General features: G+C 42.7%; 1 protein-coding gene across 1 annotated transcript in view; it reads right to left on the reverse strand.

Annotated features, from left to right (window-relative positions):
* Positions 1-21,868, reverse strand: part of LOC143924747 (lysosomal dipeptide transporter MFSD1-like) — a 47,141-nt gene that overhangs the window by 3,464 nt on the left and 21,809 nt on the right. Inside the window, exons 5-12 of the mRNA XM_077449181.1 lie at positions 21,152-21,295; positions 15,529-15,687; positions 14,989-15,104; positions 14,243-14,343; positions 14,044-14,155; positions 2,716-2,853; positions 1,400-1,539; positions 656-767 (exon numbers count right to left, since the gene is read on the reverse strand). Coding sequence (XP_077305307.1) covers positions 656-767; positions 1,400-1,539; positions 2,716-2,853; positions 14,044-14,155; positions 14,243-14,343; positions 14,989-15,104; positions 15,529-15,687; positions 21,152-21,295 — 1,022 coding nt within the window. The remainder of the gene's footprint in view (positions 1-655; positions 768-1,399; positions 1,540-2,715; positions 2,854-14,043; positions 14,156-14,242; positions 14,344-14,988; positions 15,105-15,528; positions 15,688-21,151; positions 21,296-21,868) is intronic.

Below are 21,868 nucleotides of genomic sequence, written 5' to 3' on the forward strand. Positions count from 1 at the left end.
ATAACCCCAGAGAGACAAAACTGCAGGTGTGCCATGACTCTAATGCCGGCCCTGTGCAATGATACATTCATCTGATGTAATGATCAATTAGATCAAACGGTCATAACTTTCAGAAATCAATTAGACCAATACATTCTTTGATTAGTACACAAAATCAGTTTTCTGTGTAGTTATTGGTAGATTCCCTGAGTTCTATACAGTGGCTGGTTGTGCTCATTTTCCTATATAGTGTCTAATTGCTCACATCATTCTATAGAGTGTTTCAGAGTTCTATGCAGTCATGAATCAGCGTTCTAACTCTAACAGCTACTATCTGTTTCTTCAAAGCATAAAGTAAGCCGGCACCCCAATAACTCCTTGGTAATATCCTTTGACTACATCATATACACAGGATCAATACTGACACGTTTTGGCTATTATAGCCTTACTCATAGCACTCAATGCTAGCAGTAAATCTGTAAAAGCCAAAACAGGTCAGCTTTGATCCTGTGTATATGATGTAGTCAAAAAAGGATATTACCAAGGAGTTATTGAGTTGCTGACTTACTGTCTGCTTTGGATGTTTGAACATGGGAGTGGGGATCCTGAGCACTGAATCAAGGCAAATATTTTTCAATTGTGCAGTTGAGCTTGGGTATCTTCTACTTGTAATTACCTGTTTCTTATCCACTATGTTTAAAATCACAGAGGTCACTATACAAGCAATGGTATTCGCCAACATGAATATCATCATCTGCTGCCAGCGCCACAATGGGATCTTCGCTTCACTAGAGACAGAAGGAAAATCAAATTAGAACTGAACAATTTCCACCATGACTTTATCAACATTGTATTTACAAAACCCCTTTCCCCTAATGTTTATACAAACTTCCTGGACAGCACATTGGCTAAGGGGTTAGCACTTTCGCGCGGCAGCACTAGGATCATTGGTCCGAATCCCAACTATGGCACTACCTGCCTGGATTTTGCATGTTCTCCCTGTGCCTGTGTGGGTTTCCTTTGGGTACTCCAGTTTCCTCCCACACTCCAAAGACATGCTGGTAGGTTAATTGGCTCTTGTCTAAATTGGCCCTAGTATATGTATGTATGAATGCGAGTTAGCAACCTTAGATTGTTAGCTCCTTGAGAGCAGAGATTGATATGAATGTACAAAGTAAAGCGCTGCGTAACTTGAACAGCACTATAAAAGTACCTGTAATAAATAAAATACTTCTTCCCTGCACCCATAAGATACAGGTACAGTAATCGACCTTGTCACAAACACCTACTGCCTACGTGTGTCTGTGCATGATGGTAGTGGGATTGTTAAAGTATAAGCTACACATGGACAGGGACTGATGTGAAGGTTCTATATAAAATATAACATGCCAATGCCATATATAGATATTTTTGGACACACCTGGATTTAGTTCCAAGGATTCTGCCAACAATAAGATTAGAAGTTCCAACACCAATCATCTGCACAGAGCCAGCCAGACCCAAGGCTGTTCCGAGGGTCGCTTGTGGGACCATGAGAGGGATAGAGGGCCACATACTGGCCTGAGGGTAGAAAACAAACATTATCAGCTGGGAAGCAGGTGAACGCTGTACTAATATATCACGGTCATAAAAATTAACCAACACTCTTTTTAACTTAAAGCTGTACTACCAGTCGTTCTGGACCATCAAATTACACATAACCAGGGAACAATATATTTCTTGGAGAAATGCTGCTCCAGGTGCTCTCTTGTACCATTCAAATAAGCAACAGTCTAGAAATTGGGTCATGCAATCTTTGTGAAAGGGTTAATTCAGCCAATCTGACCTTTACCTTCCACAGCAATTACATGACCAAATTCCCAATTATTTCTGATCAAGGGTCTCCAAACTATGGCCCTCCAGTTGTTCAGGAACTACAATTCCCATCATGCCTAGTCATGTCTGTGAATGTCAGAGCTTTACAATGCCTCATGGGATGTGTAATTCCACAACAGCTGGGAGGGCCATAGTTTGGGGATCCCCGTTTTAGATGCATACAATATGAAACTAATCCTGTAACCGATTTATCTTTTGCAATATTTTCAGGATCCACCTGCCTAACTGACAGCTGACTCTGCCTTTCAGTGCATCGCAGAATGCCAGAGATAGACATGCCCCTCTTTCCAGAGTTCAGCATTAAAGTCATAAAAAAAAAAAAAAAAAAAAAAAACACAACACAGGTTTCATAATTATCTGCAATCCTCACTAACACTATCCACAAAAAATTCAATCATGTACGCTGACTTGGGATCAAAAACTATCCTTTAGTGGACTTTGCCAGAAACCCGCAAGTCATAATTTCCCCTTTGTCTTCCAAATGCACTTAGGGTTGAAATCCAGCTCTCCTCAAAGGGTCCTATCCCCACTACCACCCAACCATATACCTTCTCTCCCTTATCTTATATCCCCATATTTGTATTCTTCCCCTTGATTTCTCCAGTTAAGGTAAACTTCATCTCCACTTGCCAGCAATGACACTCCACCTATTTGCTTGACAACCGATAGCCTTACGCATTGGATGACTGGCTGATTTTAGGAACTTTCGCATTGCCTAGAGCTACCTGTCCATGGTACCTTTTTACTTGACAGAATTTACCCTGAAATTGTCACCTGTTCAGTAACTAAATGACACCTACAAGCTTACATAAAGTTCTTGTGAATGGCATGCTGTAATTAGGGGAACCATTATAGCCTTACCGCAGCAAAGGAATATGTCACCCCAAGCCATAGGGTAGAGACCAGCGGAGGGACGAAGGTAAAAGCCAGGAGAGCAAAAACTGGCAATGTGAAGACCGCACAAAGGACAGCCATGATCCCTCTCATGCCCACATAGTCCTGAAAGAGAACAACACTCTGGTATAGGCCAAGCAACACTGGCACAGAACCTGCATGTATAATCAATGCAATGACAAAAAGGTTTACCAATACCAATTCCCTTGTTTTTATTTGTGAAAACTACATATGAAGAAGTACAGAAACTTAAAAGCAGAAGATCTATCATCATTTTTATTTTAGTTTTGTCCCCTATTTAAAGAGGAATGCAGAGGCTGACATCCCTCCTCCTGGTAAATGCTTAGATCCAAGACAAGCTGCAGCTTTGAATTAGTTATCCCCTTTGTAGCTGTTGTCAGATTGGCCGCAGCAGTAGGAGAGGGAGACAGGTTGCACCTCATAACTAGGGTTAGAAAGCACTTATAAATATGGGACAAAGTTCTACATGTACCATGTAGATTAGCAAAACATATATAGTTGAAAATGTAACTGCACTGATCCAAAAGTGCTAGTGCAATATTACCACTAAAACAGTGTCTAACTTGTATACAAACCTTAACTATGAAAAACTATAAACTGTAAAGTGCAACTTGTCAATAGGTCAATATAGAGTGCAAATTATCAAGTGCAAAAAAAAACCCTATAACAGAGGACTTTTACAATAATCCCCAAAGTCCACTTCCGTTTATCATATGAGTTCAATGTGCATATTGTGCTCCAATTCACATCCGTGCGCTATAAAAAAAAAAAAAAAAAACACTTTTCCCCACTTCGTGTGCCACCACCACCATCACCTTCTGAAATGGGCACTCACCAGAACCTAGAAAAAGTTTTTCCTTTGGTTTATATTGGGATAACCACTCCACTTTCCTGGCGTTCCTCCAACTACGTTGCCACTAGTTACTCTTCATAGCTCCATGACAGTCTTGGTATCCCATAAGAAGTAAACATCCATCATTGCATAAAATACTTATAAAAAATTTATTTTAACCAATAAGATAATATCCAGAATGTGTAAAATGTGCACTCACAATTGAAGTGCCTTTAGACCGGTGCACTTCCAGCAGTTTGTTTTAGGGTTCAGTTCCACCGTTTCGTTTCCCGGGACCGGCGTGCGTTCCAAGCCTAGTGTATCTTCAGCCATTATAATTAGTAGCAATTTCGAACTATGGTGTTATATTTATGATTGGGGGGCGTTACTTATCGTTTCCAACACTGCCTATTTCAACATGTTTGGATACCCCAAAACAGACGGCTGGAAGAACTTTACATTTTTATGTTGTACTTTATAAAATCAATCCATTTTAATATTAAAAAGCTCTCCTAGCTAATCACCATATACAGTATCCATACTGTGATTATATACATAAAACTGCACCAATAATATTTTCCTTCTTGCTAATATGTCTGAATATCTATACATGTAGAGAAAAAAATAAAAATAAATTATATATATATATTTTTCATTATTTTTCTCTTGTAATAAATTAGTTAGTACTTCCCCACCTTCTCTCTGATGTACTCCAATTCTTTTCTATCGTAACCTTTATCCACAAATCTCTCAATTAATACATCTGTTTGTGTGAGACCATCGCCCATCAAATCACAGTTGCACCCAATTCTAATAAATTGGCCTTTGGGTATGGCCCTTTTCTACTGGGGATGGCGGCAACTACTAAAATGGATATACCCATTATGGTCTGTGTCCTTGAAGTGTGAAGTGTGTTCTGGTGTTCAGTCTTCCCCCATTTTAAAAAAAATCTCCAAATCAAGAAAATGAATGGCTGTGTGGTGTGTACTTAGTGAATTTAATGCCATATTTGTCGTCACCTATGTGTCTGATGAATTGGTTTAGATATTCCTGGTTGCCTTTCCAGACAACCAGGATATCTATAAAAATGTAAATAAAAAGTAACAGTACAGCGCAGATAAAAATTAACAAAAAATAAATATAAATATAGTGCATATAGAAAAGTCTATAAATGAAATGTAGGATAGAATAAATAGATTTTCAAGAAGAATCAGCTTGTGCAGTGTGTCTTCAATCAGCAAAAACAGGTGATGATGTGATCCCTTCCACCAAAAAGCAAGATGGACTCTCACCTCGAATACTGGACCCCTGATAAATCAGACAGGTCAAAAAAGCATATTCCCATCAAGGGTTAATCACAGCAATCAGCAAACATAACGGGAGTACTCCGGAGGTGGATCCTTTTCATGTCCCAAATACCAGCATGCTTCCACATAAAAGACAAGATCTAGTGCTCTCTGTTTATGAAGGATTTATTAAAAGAGAAACAAAATAAAATGGTACACTCACATTTTTTTGCACTGATCTCCAGTGCCGAGTGGTAAGCATAAAAACAGGTGCATTCAGATTTCCATGCACGGATCAGTGTTGCGGCTTGCGGGTGACGCCATGGCTTGCTGATTGCTGTGATTAACCCTTGATGGGAATATGCTTTTTTGACCTGTCTGATTTATCAGGGGTCCAGTATTCGAGGTGAGAGTCCATCTTTCTTTTTGGTGGAAGGGATCACATCATCATCTGTTTTTGCTGATTGAAGACACACTGCACAAGCGGATTCTTCTTGAAAATCTATTTATTCTATCCTACATTTCATTTATAGACTTTTCTATATGCACTATATTTATATTTATTTTTTGTTAATTTTTATCTGCGCTGTACTGTTACTTTTTATTTGCAATGTGGGATTTGGTATTTTGACCTATAGTATTCTAGCTGCAGTATTTTATTTATTTATTTTTTTATCTTATTTTATTTTATTTAGCGCTGATTGTTTTTATTTAAAATATCTATAAAATGTATTTATTTATCTGTATGTGTGGCCACTTTCCAAATATCTCGGCATTTTCCCATTTGTTAAGGAATATGTTGGCCACACTCTGGGCATATTTCCCATACCCACACCCTTTATTTGCTTTAAGTATTTATGTTTATGCCAAAAGAAATTGTTTCCCATAGCCATCCTGAGACCACATGTGGGAGCCATCCTGAGACCCTACAATGTTTTAGTTTTAAATCTGCCGTTTTTTTTAATGCCCATGCAACTGCTGCCAGGGCATCAGTTTGTTTAATACCAGTGTAGAGTGACTCCACGTCTATAGTTATTAACACAGTGAAGTCATCCACATGTACCGCTTTAAGCATGTTAATAATTTCCTCATTGTCTTTAATGAATGCCTGCCCTTTCCCTGCCAGGGGTTGTAGGAATACATCCAAAAATCCCCCTAGCCTAGAATGGACTGATCTAATTCCACCAATAATTGGTCTCCCTGGTGGTCTAGTTTTATTTTTATATACCTTTGGGACTTGATAAATAACTGGTACTTTTGGCATTTCTGGTAGTACCTGCCTTCTTTGTTAATTTGGTTTTCAATCCCATTGTTTAGAAATTCCTTCAATTTAATTCCTAGTTCCCCATTGGGGTTTTTACTTAGTGGTTGCATCATTATCCAATGTATTCAATTCCTGCATATAATCCTGTTTTGTTATAACAAGCCCCCACCATAGTTTTTACCATAGTACCCCCTACCCCTGCCTCTAGGCCCTCCTCTCCATGGTCTGCAGGTCTGTCTGGTATGCCCTTATTTTGTACTGTTGCAGTGTTGTTGCGGGTGCTTTATCCCTATTGCCCCTGGGTACATTCTCATTTGCAATATTGGCCATTTCTATTGTTGGTACTCTTAATTCTGTTTCTTCATTCAAAGAAGTATTATTTGAATGAATCAAAATGTCATCTTCCTGCCAATTATATACCTTTCCCGCCAGATTATATATAAAAGTAAAAAAATACAAGATAGTGTTTATATATATATATATATATATATATATATATATATATATATATATATATATATATATATATATATATATATAAACACTATCTTGTATTTTTTTACTTTTTTATTCTTTACCTCATTGTCCAATTTTATTAAGTATTGCTGTAGCTTACTAGCTCTTGCTTTATAATCATTGGTTTCCACATGTGGGAGCATATTCTCCTTAAGGTTATTGATGTTGCTTTCAATTTTGGTTAATGTTACCCTTCTACTCTGGATAATAATATCCAATAATCTATGCTCACAGCCATTAAAAAAATGTGTTTCCCATTCGGACCCACATCCCATCTTAACCTCCTTGGTGTAATATTGGCATCCCTATATCCCATTACACTCGGACCAGTTTATCCATAGTGTTTAATTGTTTAAAACCCTGTTATAGGTTCACCGCTGCGGTATTAAAGTTTTCAAATAATTTACCCAAATCTAACCTTCTATTGGCTAGAAATTAGAATACCTCCATTGGCGCTGCCCGTGAAGTGTTTTACTAACAGTAAAAAATGAATCAAAAATAGAAAATTGTGTCACCGGTGCAAAAATTTATCAACGATAGTAATAATAAAATAAAAAATTTGATCTGCTGCAGTTAAAAAGTCCTATATCATAGATTAGGACAAAATATATATTTGAAAATGTAACTGCACTGATCCAAAACTGCTAGTGCAATATTACCACTAAAACGGTGTCTTTACCTTGTATACAAACCTTAACAATAAACTATAAACTGAAAAGTGCAACATGTCAATAGGTCAATATAGGGTGCAAATTATCAAGGGCAAAATAAAACCCCAAAACAGGAGATATTTTACAATAAAAATTATAATGATAGGGCAGAACAGTGGCTAAGTGATTAGCACTTCTGTCTAGCAACACTAGGGTCTTTGGTTCACATACTGACTATGGCACTACCTGCCTGGAGTTTGCATGTTCTCCCTGTGCCTGCATGGGTTTCCTCCCACACTCCAAAGACATGCTGGTAGGTTAATTTTCTCCTGTCTAAACTTGCCCTAGTATGTGTATGTATGAATGTGAGTTAGGGACCATAGATTGCAAGCTCCTTGAGGAGGGGAACTGATGTGAATGTAAAATGTATATGTAAAAGCACTGCTTAAAATTTACGGCGCTACATAAGTACATGTAATAAATAAAATAAAATGATGGATCTTCTTTAATGCGTCCAATCATAAGTCATCTTTTTCTGCTGTGACTTTAGAAACTGAATTCCAAATTGGTTGCTATAAGTTGCAGCACTGTGCCATCATTGCCATTTTCTGCACTACTATAACATTTCAGAATCAATTAAAGTGAATGTAAAGACAAAATCTTTAGCTCTGTAAGGAAAGAGTTTGAAACCCTGACGGGTTTTTATTGACGTCTGTGTTCCATCTGGGAAGATACCCCGGTCTATTCTTCCTGGTGATTGGTCTATGGTACAGAAAATTATGATTAAATCCAATTTTTTGATCTGGCACAGAAGAAAGGGAAAATCTTCCAATAGAGACACCTCTCCTAGTGACAGCTAGCAAAGTGAGAATACCCCCTCGCTTTGGAAACACAACCTTTTACTTTCTGCCGTGTCTCTGGGACAGGAAGTGAAAGGAAATCTCCCAGACAATACATAGACGGAAAAATATGACCCTGACCTGAGAAAAAAAAAAAAAGTTGGCTTTACATAGCATTTAAAAAATGAATTTATACATTTCAAAATGATGGGAAGCAAAAGCTATAGAGATAATGAACATTTCCGATTATGTCAGAGTCAACTTCCAACCACAGTACTAGGTGCACTATGTTGTGATTGCGTTGATGAAAACCACATCGTCCAAATATGATCTACATGCAGGTTGGGTTGCAGCCACAGTGCAAATATGACAGCATAGCCCTGTATCAGACAGCTGCATTAAGGGTATTACACGGCACTTACAATTAGGGTTGACCGAACCCGAACTTTAAAAGTTCGGGTTCGTACCGGACTTTTGGGTTTTTGGTACCTGGACCCGAACAATTTACTATATGTTCGGGTTCGAGTTTGGTGTTTGGCAATGTAATAGCGCTTTTTAAAAAGCTGCAGGGCAGCCAATCAACATTCGTTTAACTTGTGTGCCCTTAGAAGCCCTCACAGCTAATGGCATGGCTGTGATTGGCCAGTGCAGCATGTGACCCAGCCTCTATATAAGCTAGAGGCACATAGCACAGCACGTCACTCTGCTTTAGATAGTGTAGAGAAAGGTTGCTGCTGCTGCTTTGAGGGAGAGAATTAGATAGGAGTCCTGATTCAGAAAATTACTCAGCGATCTACCTTGATTTTCTTGTGTGGGTGCAATGCACAATCTTTTTGCACTGCCCTGAGCCCAGTGTCAAAGAAAAGATAAAAGATATCTGTTGGTGTCGGCGGGCATGTTATGCAAGCTCACTGCATATGTTACTGTGAGATACACACTTTAGATACTGTTCTTCTATTGTGCTATTAAAAAAAAAAAAAAGTAGGTAAAAAAAATTTTTTTTTAATAGCATTTTCTGCAGATACACCATTTTAGATACTGTTGCTCGATTCTGCTATTCTAAAAACACCCATTTAGGGCCAAAAAATATATATATTTTACAGTGTTTTCTGCATATCTGTACATGTGAGAGACACACTTTAGATAATTTTCTTCTATTCTGCTATTCAAAAAACACCCATTTAGGGAACAATCCTAAATTTGAGAAATATGAGGAGAACGTCAAAGAAGGGGCGTGGCCCTGGTCGTGGTGCTGCTGGTGGAGCTCCTGTTTTAGGGAGTGGACGTGGTCGATCTGTGCGAGCTACACGCACAAGTGAAACATCTTCCTCAGGGGCGAGTAGGTGACAGAGCCTGCAGTGGTATTTGGTTGGGCCTAATACGGCTCTACGAATGTTGAGGCCAGGACAAGTACAGGCGATAGTAGATTGGGTTGCTGACAGTGCCTCCAGTTCCTTCACATTGATCTTTCAGCAGGAGACTGGGTGGGAGACAGAGTTGGCACCTGCAGCCGATGTCCATCAGTCTTTCACCTCACCCATTTGCAAATCAGCCAAGCAGTCTGAGCCCCAAATCATGCAGCAGTCTCTTCTGCTTTTTGATGACTCTGTTAGCAGGGTTTCCCAGGGCCATCCACCTAGCCCTGCCCCAGAAGTGGAAGAGATTGTGTGCACCGATGCCCAACCACTTATGTTTCAAGAGGAGTACATGGGAGGACCATCATAGCACGTCTCGGATGATGACGAAACACAGGTTCCAACTTCTGCTGCTTTCGCAATTGTGCAGGCCGACAAGGAGGACAGGGGTGGAAGATGGAGGACGATGAGGTCCTCGACCCCACATGGAATCAACGTCATGCAGGTGACCTGTGTAGTTCAGAGGAAGAGGTGGTGGTCGCACAGAGCCACCAGCACAGCAGAAGAGGGAGCAGGGTGCAAAAGCGGAGAGTCCTTCCCTTAGACAGTACGCCTGCTACTGCCCAATGCGGCAAGGGACCGAGCACACCAAAGCCAGGTCCAAGGAGTTCTCTAGCATGGCAGTTCTTCAGACAATGTGCTGATGACAAGACACGAGTGGTTTGCACGCTGTGCAATCAGAGCCTGAAGCGAGGCATAAACATTCTCAACCTGAGCATAACCTGCATGACCAGGCATCTAAGTGCAAAGCACGAGCTGCAGTGGAGTAGACACCTTAAAAACCCAGGAAAGGTCTCTGGCTCCTCCTGCTTCCTCTTCTGCTGCAGTCTCGGCCTCTTCATCCACCTCTGTAGTGACAGTGGCACCTTCCAACCCGCAAACAGAGGATCTGCCAGCAACACTACCACCTGGGTCAACAACCATCTCCACAATGTCCCATGGAAGCGTTCAGCTCTCTATCTCCCAAACACTGCAGCGGAAGAGGGAGTACCCCCCTACCCACCCGTGATCCCTGGCCACAAATGCCAGCATTTCAAAATTTCTGGCTTTTGAAATGCTGTCATTCCGTCTGGTGGAGACGCAGAGTTTTAAAAGCCTGATGGCATTGGTTGTCCCACAGTACGTCGTGCCCAGCCACCACTACTTTTCCAGGCAAGCCATCCCTTCCCTGCACAACCAAGTGGGAGACAAATCAGGTGTGCACTGCGCAATGCCATCTGTGGCAAGGTCCACCTAACTACAGATACGTGGACCAGTAAGCACGGTCTGGGACGCTATATCTCCCCAACAGCACACTGGGTAAATGCAGTGGCGGCTGGGCCTGAGGCAGATAGCAGTTTAGCACATGTCCTTCCACCACCAAGGATTGCAGGGTGCTTCAGTTTGCCTCCTGTTAACTCCTCCTACTCGGCTTCCTCATCCTCTACCTCATCCAGTCAGCGCAACACCTTCACCAGTACAGCCAGGGTTAAATGACAGCAGTCAGTTATAAGACTTTACTGTTTGGGAGAAAAACCCCACACCGCGCAGGAGTTGTGGAGGGACATGGAACAGACCGATGAGTGGTTGGTGGCAGTGAGCCTCAAGCCCAGCCTGGTGGTGTGCCATAATGGGCCAAATCTTGTAGCAGCTTGCCTGGTGCATGTGCTGAACTTGGTGGTCCAGAGGTTCCTTAAAAATTACCCGATATGCCAGAGCTGCTGCAGAAAGTGCGGGCCATCTGTGTGCACTTTCGGCATTCCCACCCTGCTGCTCGCCTGTCAGCGCTGCAGCGTAACTTCGGCCTTCCCGCTCACATGTGACATGCCCACAAGGTGGAACTCCACCTTGCACATGCTGGGCAGACTGTGCTAGCAGCAGCAGGCGATAGTGGAGTTTCAGCTGCAGCACGCACGCGCGAGTCGCTCTGCAGAACAGCGCCGCTTCACCACCAATAACTGGGCCTCCATGCGAGACCTGTGTGCCTTGTTTCGAGTACTCCACCAACATGGCCAGTGCCGATGATGCCATTCTCAGCGTTACTATCCCAGTTCTATGCCTCCTTCAAAAAATGCTTTGGGCGATGATGGAAGAGGATGTAGCGTCCTTAATTCCTTCACTGGAGCCTGATCGTAAGATGCGCAAGTACACTGGTAGACGCACTGCTGGTGGCATTCCCACCTGACAGCAGGGGCACGGTGGAAGCACAAGGCAAAGGAGGAGAAAGAGGTCACCAATGCAGCCGGGGCACCACCAGCACATCAGAAGGCAGGGTTAGCATGGCAGGGGGCGTTATCACAGACAAGCTCAGCCGCCTGTCCAGAGCCAATGTGGACAAGCTCACATTCATTAAAATGAACCAGGCATGGATCCCACAGGACTTGTCCGTACTTTTTGCAGAATAGACATGTATACCGGTGTTCTGACAAAAACTGTCTGACCATCAGATAGTGTCCGCCCCGTACTACGCAGCACAGAGGACAAGGAGAGTCTGAAAATCTCCGAAGATGAACGGCGCCTGCGCAGTGAGTGCAGGTTCAAGCCCCACCATCCAAGTGGACATACGGTAGCACATAGTAACAGGGCCCCTCGGGTTTGTCCTTACAGAGCTTTTGTAGAAAGTGAGAGATCTGTCCAAATCTTTTGAGGCGAGTAGGTCTAACTTTTTGTTGCAGTAGGATAGGGTGATGGGGCCTGTAATTGTAAGGCCCCTTTCACACATGCGGACCGTATGTCCGTATTTCATCCATCCATTTGCGGATGAAATACAGACATACTGTACATGCATTCCTATGAGATAGCGGGTGTCTGCGGATGAACATCCACAGACACCCGATATCGTCCGCCTCCGCAATTGTCCGATTCTGCAGACGGAGGAAAATCCTATTTTTCTATCCGTCTGCAGAGCGGATCGGATGAACACGGACAGACGTGTATTGTGGTACTGCCTGCTTTTCTATTTGCACCCAGTCTGGTTTCTCATATCTGGAGTAAATTACTGACATGTGGAATATTCTGGCTGCCAAATAGTATTTGTGTAGGTGGGGTAATCCTAGACCCCCTCTTTTCCTATGTAAATAAAGAGTCTGTTGTAGAATTCTATAGCCCGCTTTCCCCCAGGTGAATTTTAGGACTTTGCTTTGAAATGATTTGATATGGTCTTTTTTAATAGGGATTGGAAGGGAGCAAAACAGGTAAAGGAATCTGGAACGCAGGGTCTTCTTACCAGAATTAACCCTCCCGATCCATGATAGGTTGTGTTTAGACCAGAGATCTAGCTTGTGTTTCCGGTACGTGGGGGGGTAATTGCTGTGATAGAGGTCTTCTGTTTTTGCTGTGAGGTTGATTCCCAGGTATTTAATGGAAGAGGTACTCCATTGGAAATTACATTTTTTTGTAAGAGGTTTACAGTGTCTGGTGGAAGGGAAATGTCGAGGGCTTGTGACTTAATCTAAGGAGTGGCAAACATTGGGGAGAGAGGTTATAGGGGAGGTAAGGAATAGAAGGATGTTGTCTGCAAACAGGCCACATTTGTGAACCTGAGAGCCACATTGAACTCCTTGTATGTTGGGGTCCCGGCGAGTGTCTCAATTGCTATTGCAAAGATTAGCGGAGATAAAGGACAGCCTTGTCTGATGCCTTTGGCTATATGTATTGGTTTGGAGTAGTGGCCTTGAAGCCTAATATAGGCTTTAGGATTTGAATAAAGAGCTTGGATCAGGCCCATAAACTTGTCGCCAAAGCCTCAACATTCAAGGATTGTAAAGATGTATGGCCAGGAGACCGAATCGAAGACCTTTTGAAGGTCCAGTGATAAAAGCATGCCTGATTTTTTTGGCCCTCCTGGCCAGTTTGTCTGGAGGATGGAGACTGTCTATGGCTCTTCTGATCTGATCAGGGCCCTGTCTGCCTGGGATGAACCCCACTTGATCCTTATGAACATATCGGTTAATGAAGGAAGCTAGACGATTTGCAAGGAGTTTGGTAAGGATTTTTAAGTCGCTATTGATGAGGGAGATGGGTCTATAATTACTGACTTCTTCCAGGTTTTTATCCGGTTTTGGTATTACTGCAATGTAGGCTGTGTTTAGGTGAAGATCAAGTGGGGTTCCCTGTGTCTTTGCGTTAAACAATTTTGACAGCTGTGGAGTCAGGGTGGTGGTAAATGTCTTGTAATAGGGGTTAGGGAGACCATCAGGGCCTGGAGCAGAACCTGATTTGAGGTTCTTAATGACTTCCTGTACCTCTTCATCTGAGAAGGGGGCCTCCAGCATATTTTTATGTATTTTATGTTATTTCTCTATCCACATTTGTTTGCAGAGCACTTGCCATGCTCTTAACAACATTTTTCTGCCATTTGCAGCCCTCTAGCCCTTTCCATTACTTTTTTAGAGCCATTGGGGTTCGGGGTCAAGTTTGGGTCCCGAACTCAAACTTTTTTTGCGAAGTTCGGCCGAACCCGAACATCCAGGTGTCCGCTCAACTCTACTTACAATCAGTATTCCCACAGCTGCAGATAGTACCAGAGAGCTGTCATATACAGCCCCTGCAATATAGGACGCTGTCTGCTGGTCATATCCCGGGTATTTGTCTTGAATGAATTTGCTGGTGAATTAAGGAAAACAAAACAGTGTTAGTCTTCAACAAGGAGAAGTGCTTACAATCTAGAGATATATACAGCAAGGTATTTACCTGGCATCTGCCATAAATGGAAAGACCCCATTATAGAAGAACATGATGGTAAGGACTAGCAGCCAGTATCGTAGTGGTAATCTCCGAATGTCCTGCACTCGCTGTATGGTGAGAAGAAAAATAAATGTCACTTTCAGTTATTACTGCCACATAATACAGTAAAATCAACACATGCCATACTGAAAATCTTAAGCTTAGTTCCTACTTTAGAATTTTCCTCTGTTAGAGAGGTTGAGACATCGCAGTGGTACTCTATCTTTTTAAGGTTTTCCTTCTCTTCTAGCCCATTAAGGGTACTTCTTTTTATTACTTTTTTTTCCCCCCAATTAATAATACTTAGCACTACAACTCTCCAGTTGCTCTATAGTCATAGCATGGAGGCCCCCCCTTTTTTTTCCTCTCTCGATACTTGAATAGCTGCATGATGTGCATTATATATTGTTAACGTGTACTCTATGTTGCCTATACTACTGGCCTCCGTTGAGGCACTGCTTCACGGACTCGGTCTTATTGTCAAAGTTATTCAGTATGTCCTTGATATGCTAGGATTGCAACCTGTTCACTTCTCCTTGTAAGTGAAAAATCGAATAAAAATTGTTATAGAAAAAAATATATATACTAATGTTAGCTAGCTGGATGTGGTCTGGAACATGACAGCGGGCCTAGGAGAAACCAGAAGTAGAAATCTGGCCCTAAACATATGTGGTGTAAAGGTTTGTGGGAAATCCACATAAATACCTACTTACAACTTTTTTGGACGCTTCTTGGATGGTTCCATCAAGACCCAACTGTTTCATCCCCACTTTATCTAATACACTGACAGTGACAGCGGAACAGAAACCCAGGACACATAGAATGGTTCCTGCAAACAAACACAGCTAAATAAGCACTGCAAGAAATCTCCTATGACTTGTATGCCACAAAGCAAAGCACATGTGCCAATAGGGTGAAAGCAGCTGCTTTTTTGATAGAGGGATGGCAAGCTAAGTTTGGAGCAGTGTGGACAAAGGGACACCAGCTGGATCAGACCGGGACAGGGGACACCAGCTGGATCAGACAGAGAGGGGCACAAGTGGATAAGACTGAAGAAAGGGCACCAACATAAGACAGAGAGGAGCCACCAGATGGATCAGACTGAGACAGGGGACACCTCCCTATCCTAGCCTGACCCAGCAGCATGACCGTTTACTGTAGTACTGAGCTGGAACTTGCATTCAGTTATTTTATCTTAATAAAAGCAAACAGACTGAAAACAATTAGAGGTTACCTTTAAAAAAGCCCCTCACCTCCCCAAAGTGTCCACTGGATTCCAAAGTGATCTTTAAACCTCTGGGTGAAGAAGAAGTTGAGAACACTACCCAAGCGGGAGAATGACAGAGTCAAACCAAAGGCCAGTGCCAGCTCTTTGCCTTTGAACCAAAAGGCTGTGATACGATTCTGTACAACTGAAGAAATCAAAGAAAACCAAGTTAATATTGGTGGGTATTGGGTGCAACAAAAATAATCTATTGTCCATTTATACATACATCGTCATGTGAAAAGTTAGGTACACTATGTGGAAATTGTTGACTTCTTCAAACACACTTGAATAGGCAAGCATTAGATATTTCAAACAGTGCCTACGGATGAACAGTTGCATGACCAGCCTGTTTCAAAATCCTCTTACAAAATGTCAATGGAAATCAAAATCACAGCTTTGACTAGGGCAGTCTGCAATCTTCTATTTCCTCTTCATGAATTCATTTGCTAGCTTATAATGTTGAAAGACTCATTTCCACTTCAACTTCTGCACAGATAGCATCAAATGCTCATTAACCACTTTCAGACCGGACCATTTTGCTGGTAAATGACCAGAGGTCTTTTTACACTTTGGCACTGCGCTGCTTTAACTGGTAATTGCGCGGTCATGCAATGTTGTACCCAAACAAAATTTGCGTCCTTTTCTTCCCACAAATAGAGCTTTCTTTTGATGGTATTTGATTGCCTCTGCGATTTTTATTTTTTGCGATATAAACGTAAAAAGACCGCAAATTTTGAAAAAAAATGATATTTTCTACTTTTTGTTATTAGAAAAATCCAATAAACTCAATTTTAGTCATACATTTAGGCCAAAATGTATTCAGCCACATGTCTTTGGTAAAAAAAAGTCAATAATTGTATATTTATTGGTTTGCGCAAAAGTTGTCACATCTACAAACTAAGGTACGTTTTCTGGAATTTACGCAGCTTTTAGTTTACGACTGCCTATCTCATTTCTTGAGGTGCTAAAATGGCAGGGCAGTACAAAACCCCCCCAAATGACCCCATTTTGGAAAGTAGACCCCCTAAGGAAATTGATAAGAGGCATGTTGAGCCCATTGAATATTTTATTTTTTTGCCTCAAGCGATTGAATAATGACAAAAAAAAAAATTTTTTTTTTTTTTTACACAAAGTTGTCACTAAATGATATATTGCTCACACATGCTATGGGCGTATGTGAAATGACACCCCAAAATAAATTCTGCTGCTTCTCCTGAGTATGGGGATACCACATATGTGGGACTTTTTGGGAGCCTAGCCGCGTACGGGGCCCCGAAAACCAAGCACCGCCTTCAGGCTTTCTAAGGGCGTAAATTTTTGAGTTCACTTCTCACTACCTATTACAGTTTTGAAGGCCATAAAATGCCAAGATGGCACAAAACCCCCACAAATGACCCCATTTTAGAAAGTAGACACCCCAAGCTATTTGCTGAGAGGCATGTTGAGTTCATGGAATATTTTATATTTTGCCACAAGTTGCGGGAAAATTACAAACTTTTTTTTTTTTTTTTTTTTTTTTAACAAAGTTGTCACTAAATGATATATTGCTCATGCATGCCATGGGCATATGTGAAATGACACCCCAAAATAAATTCTGCTGCTTCTCCTGAGTACGGGGATACCACATATGTGGGACTTTTTGGGAGCCTAGCCGCGTACGGGGCCCCGAAAACCAAGCACCGCCTTCAGGCTTTCTAAGGGCGTAAATTTTTGAGTTCACTTCTCACTACCTATTACAGTTTTGAAGGCCATAAAATGCCAAGATGGCACAAAACCCCCACAAATGACCCCATTTTAGAAAGTAGACACCCCAAGCTATTTGCTGAGAGGCATGTTGAGTCCATGGAATATTTTATATTTTGCCACAAGTTGCGGGAAAATTACAAACTTTTTATTTTTTTTTATTTTTTTCACAAAGTTGTCACTAAATGATATATTGCTCACGCATGCCATGGGCATATGTGAAATGACACCCCAAAATAAATTCTGCTGCTTCTCCTGAGTACGGGGATACCACATATGTGGGACTTTTTGGGAGCCTAGCCGCGTACGGGGCCCCGAAAACCAAGCACCGCCTTCAGGCTTTCTAAGGGCGTTACAGTTTTGAAGGCCATAAAATGCCAAGATGGCACAAACCCCCCCCAAATGACCCCATTTTGGAAAGTAGACACCCCTAAATTTAGGGGTACACTAGTGAGACTAGGTAATAAATGGCGGGTGCCCTGAAACTATAAAAAAAATAACTAACCAACCAGCGTCACCTGTAACAGTTATATGGTGATCACTGGTGAAAGGGTTAACTAGGGGGCAATTAGGGGGCTTTATGCGGTAGTATATGGGGGTCCCTGGCGCTATAAAAAGCTGCAGCGAACCTAAATACCTACCTGCCTAACTAGCGTCACCTGTGACACTAATACAGCGATCAGAAAAACGATCGCTTATTAGGCTGGGTTCACACTGGAGCGATGCGGGAACGCCACGAATGCGCGGCGGGTTCCCGCATCGCATGCCTCCCGGCGGCAGTTCACACTGCCCTATGCGAACTGCTGGGAGTGTCAGTGAAATGTTACTGACACCCCCAGATCAGTTCGCATATCGCAGTGCGATCTGCAAACTCGGATCGCATGGTGTGAACACCCATGCGATCCGATTCTGCTGCGGGCCAAAAAAAGGGTCCCGTGCGAATTTGCGGCGGGTGCGGCGGGTGCGGCGAATGGCTGAACTCGAATCGCACAGAGATCGGATGTGATTTGCACTGCAGTGCGGTGCGAATCACATCCGTTCTCATAAACCGCTGCAATGTGAACCCAGCCTTAGTGACACTGGCGACGGGGGGTGATCACGGGGTTAAACCTTTATTGGGGGGGTTAGGGGGGTACCTTAGAACTAAAGGGGGCTAACCCTAACTGCCCTAACAGTTATTACAGTCACAAATGACACCCGCCGGGTGATCAGGGGGTTAAACCTTTATTAGGTAATAAATGGCGGGTGCCCTGAAACTATAAAAAAATAACTAACCAACCAGCGTCACCTGTAACAGTTATATGGTGATCACTGGTGAAAGGGTTAACTAGGGGGCAATCAGGGGGCTTTATGCGGTAGTATATGGGGGTCCCTGGCGCTATAAAAAGCTGCGGCGAACCTAAATACCTACCTGCCTAACTAGCGTCACCTGTGACACTAATACGGCGATCAGAAAAATGATCGCTTATTAGGCTGGGTTCACACTGGAGCGATGCGGAAACGCCGCGAATCCGCGGCGGGTTCCCGCATCGCATGCCTCCCGGGGGCAGTTCACACTGCCCTATGCGAACTGCTGGGAGTGTCAGTGAAATGTTACTGACACCCCCAGATCAGTTTGCATATCGCAGTGCGATCTGCAAACTCGGATCGCATGGTGTGAACACCCATGCGATCCGATTCTGCTGCGGGCCAAAAAAAGGGTCCCGTGCGAATTTGCGGCGGGTGCGGCGAGTGTGGCGGGTGCGGCGGGTGCGGCGAATGGCTGAACTCGAATCGCACAGAGATCGGATGTGATTTGCACTGCAGTGCGGTGCGAATCACATTCGTTCTCATAAACCGCTGCAATGTGAACCCAGCCTTAGTGACACTGGCGACAGGGGGTGATCACGGGGTTAAACCTTTATTGGGGGGGTTAGGGGGGTACATTAGAACTAAAGGGGGCTAACTCTAACTGCCCTAACAGTTATTACAGTCACAAATGACACCAATGCAAAAAAAAATAAAAAATGACATTGGTGTCACTGTGACTGGGGGGCAGGGGTAATTGGGGGGGTGATCGGGGGGTAAAGGGGGGGTGTGAGTGTGCCTGGCATGTTCTACTGTGTGTGTAGAGTGTTGGTGCAACTCACCGATCCGCTCTCCTCCGTGTCGGAACGAAAAATACCGACACGGAGGAGAGAATACATCACTTCCTCTCCTGTGTTTACATTACAGGAGAGGAAGTGATGTCACCGGGGATTTCTATTCGTCGGGAGCGATCGCGAGGGGGTGGCCATGAATGAATGGCCGCCCCCTCGTCCCGGATCGCTCCCGGACGAAAACCGCCCGCCGCAGGCACCGGGCGGGGGCCCGATCGGGCCCCCGACCCGCGGGAGGCAAGGGACGTACATGTATGTCCTTATGCCTGCCCGTGCCATTCTACCGACGTACATCGGCGTGCGGCGGTCGGCAACTGGTTAAGCACACTTTAATTTGATGCAGAATGTATAGCTGACTCAATGACAGCAAGATGCCCATCCTGAAGCACCAAAGCAACTCCAAACCATAAATCATTCCCACCACCAGGCTTTGCAATGGTTATAAGGTTCTTCTCTTAAAATGATGCCTGTGGTTTACCACAAGCATATCTACTGTTACTAAGACCAAACATTTATCATTAATTGATCAGTCTTCAACATATTGAAGAAGGCCTGGTTTCTGCCTATATGTTCAATTGTAAACTGCAATCTTGCCTGTTCTTTTTGGACAGGAAAGGCTTTTTCTTAGCACAGCTCTCATGCAGGTTGAATTGGTGCAATGTGATTGTAGATGCATGTACTTTGACCCCGACTGTTCCAAGTTACCTGAATACCCGCTATGAAATACTGGGGTTCATGCTTCTTCTTTAGCAAAACAGTCAGATTTGGGCTTACTGTGTTAGGTTCGCCAGCCCTGGACAAATGAGCAACACCACTTAGATTAGATTATTTTCCCTATAGTGGAATGATCAGAGTATTTGGCAATCTTTTCAAATCCTTTGCCAGACTCACGAGCATCCATATTCTTTATGACGGGACATAAAGCTATACTGATCTTGGCATGATGACACCACACAGATGAATAGCAAAGAAAACAGACCCTAGATTTATTAATTTCAGGTATTTATATAGCGCCATCAATTTATGCTGCGCTTTACATATATTATAGATTCACATCAGTCCCTGCCCTAATGGAGCTTAAAAATCAAAAAGTCCCAACTCACATTCATACATATACTAGGGCCAATTTAGACAAGATCCAATTAACCTACCGTGTCTTTGGAGTGTGGGAGGAAACTGGAGTAACCAGAGGAAACCCATGCAGGCACAGGGAGAACATGCAAACTCCAGGCAGGTAGTGCCGTGGTTGTGATTTGAACCCAAGTGCTACCAGGTGGAAGTGCTAACCACTTATCCACGGTGCTGCCTAGATATCTGAGGTTTAAATAAGACAGGTTCCACCTGCATACTCCCTAAAGAGGTTCAAGTCATTGGCACCTATCAGATTCTAATTTTTGGGGGATTTGAAGTGGTGCTAAATGTAGGGGTGTACTTGCATTTCCATATAACAAATCTACAGGTTTGTTAATTTATACCATGGAAATGAATATAAAGCAATATTATGTGTCATTTGTTCAAGTAGATCACATTCATCTGTAGGCACCATTTGAATGAAGGAGCCAACAGTTTCTATGGGGTGTATTTACTTTTTCATGAGTGTAAATGTTCTCCCATCTTGTGCCAGGAAACAAACAGGAAATGTCACCAAAACATTTTTTAATTTTGCATTTAAAAAGCACAATACTAGATCTGTACGGCCTTGGGAGAGTTTTATAGCACCTTACTTACTTATCAGTGATCCATTTCCGGCACCAAACAACAAGCGTCCAGTTAACATCAGAGGCAGCAAGTAGGGGGTTCCTTTAAAGTGTGATCCCAGTGCAAAAATAGAGGAGCCCAGCACAGTCAGGAAGGAAAAGAGGAAAAGTCCAACTAGAAAAAAGTCAAAAGGGACACCCTTTTTTATTTTTTTGGATAGTACATTCTTTGTTTCTTTCATAACCCTACACATCCAGCTATTGTTTCAGGTAGTAAATGCAATAAGTAGAACATCTGATTGTTATTGTTGTTATTGTTGTCTTTTTTTTCTTATGGCCTCCTGTATTTGAATAATTATTCTATATGTCTATTCCATCCTGGAGCAGAATGAGGGCACAGCAGATTTTAACAATATCTACCAGGCATTCATTCTTGGTAGAATACAATTAAAGCCAAACTCCAGGCATACAGCTAAATGCACTTTAGATATACAGAAGTGGATATACTTGTAGAGGTTTGTAATTCTGTCCATTCAGTTTGTAGATTTACATAGACGTGTCACACAGCGCAACCAGGTTGGCTGGTGGGGTAACACAACTAGGTCTGTGATTGGACAGTTAAAATGCTGCAGCTGACTAATGAGCTCCTGGCATGTTGGCACATATGCATGCAGCACACCTGATTGGCTCTCAGTGCCTCCGTCAGCTGCACGTGTGCATATGTATAATTATATTATCACCATAACTG

The sequence above is a fragment of the Lithobates pipiens genome, unplaced genomic scaffold (genome assembly GCF_037356315.1).
Source record: "Lithobates pipiens isolate NorthernLeopardFrog02 unplaced genomic scaffold, aLitPip1_a1.2 Scaffold_22, whole genome shotgun sequence".
NCBI classification, from domain to species: Eukaryota; Metazoa; Chordata; class Amphibia; order Anura; family Ranidae; genus Lithobates; species Lithobates pipiens.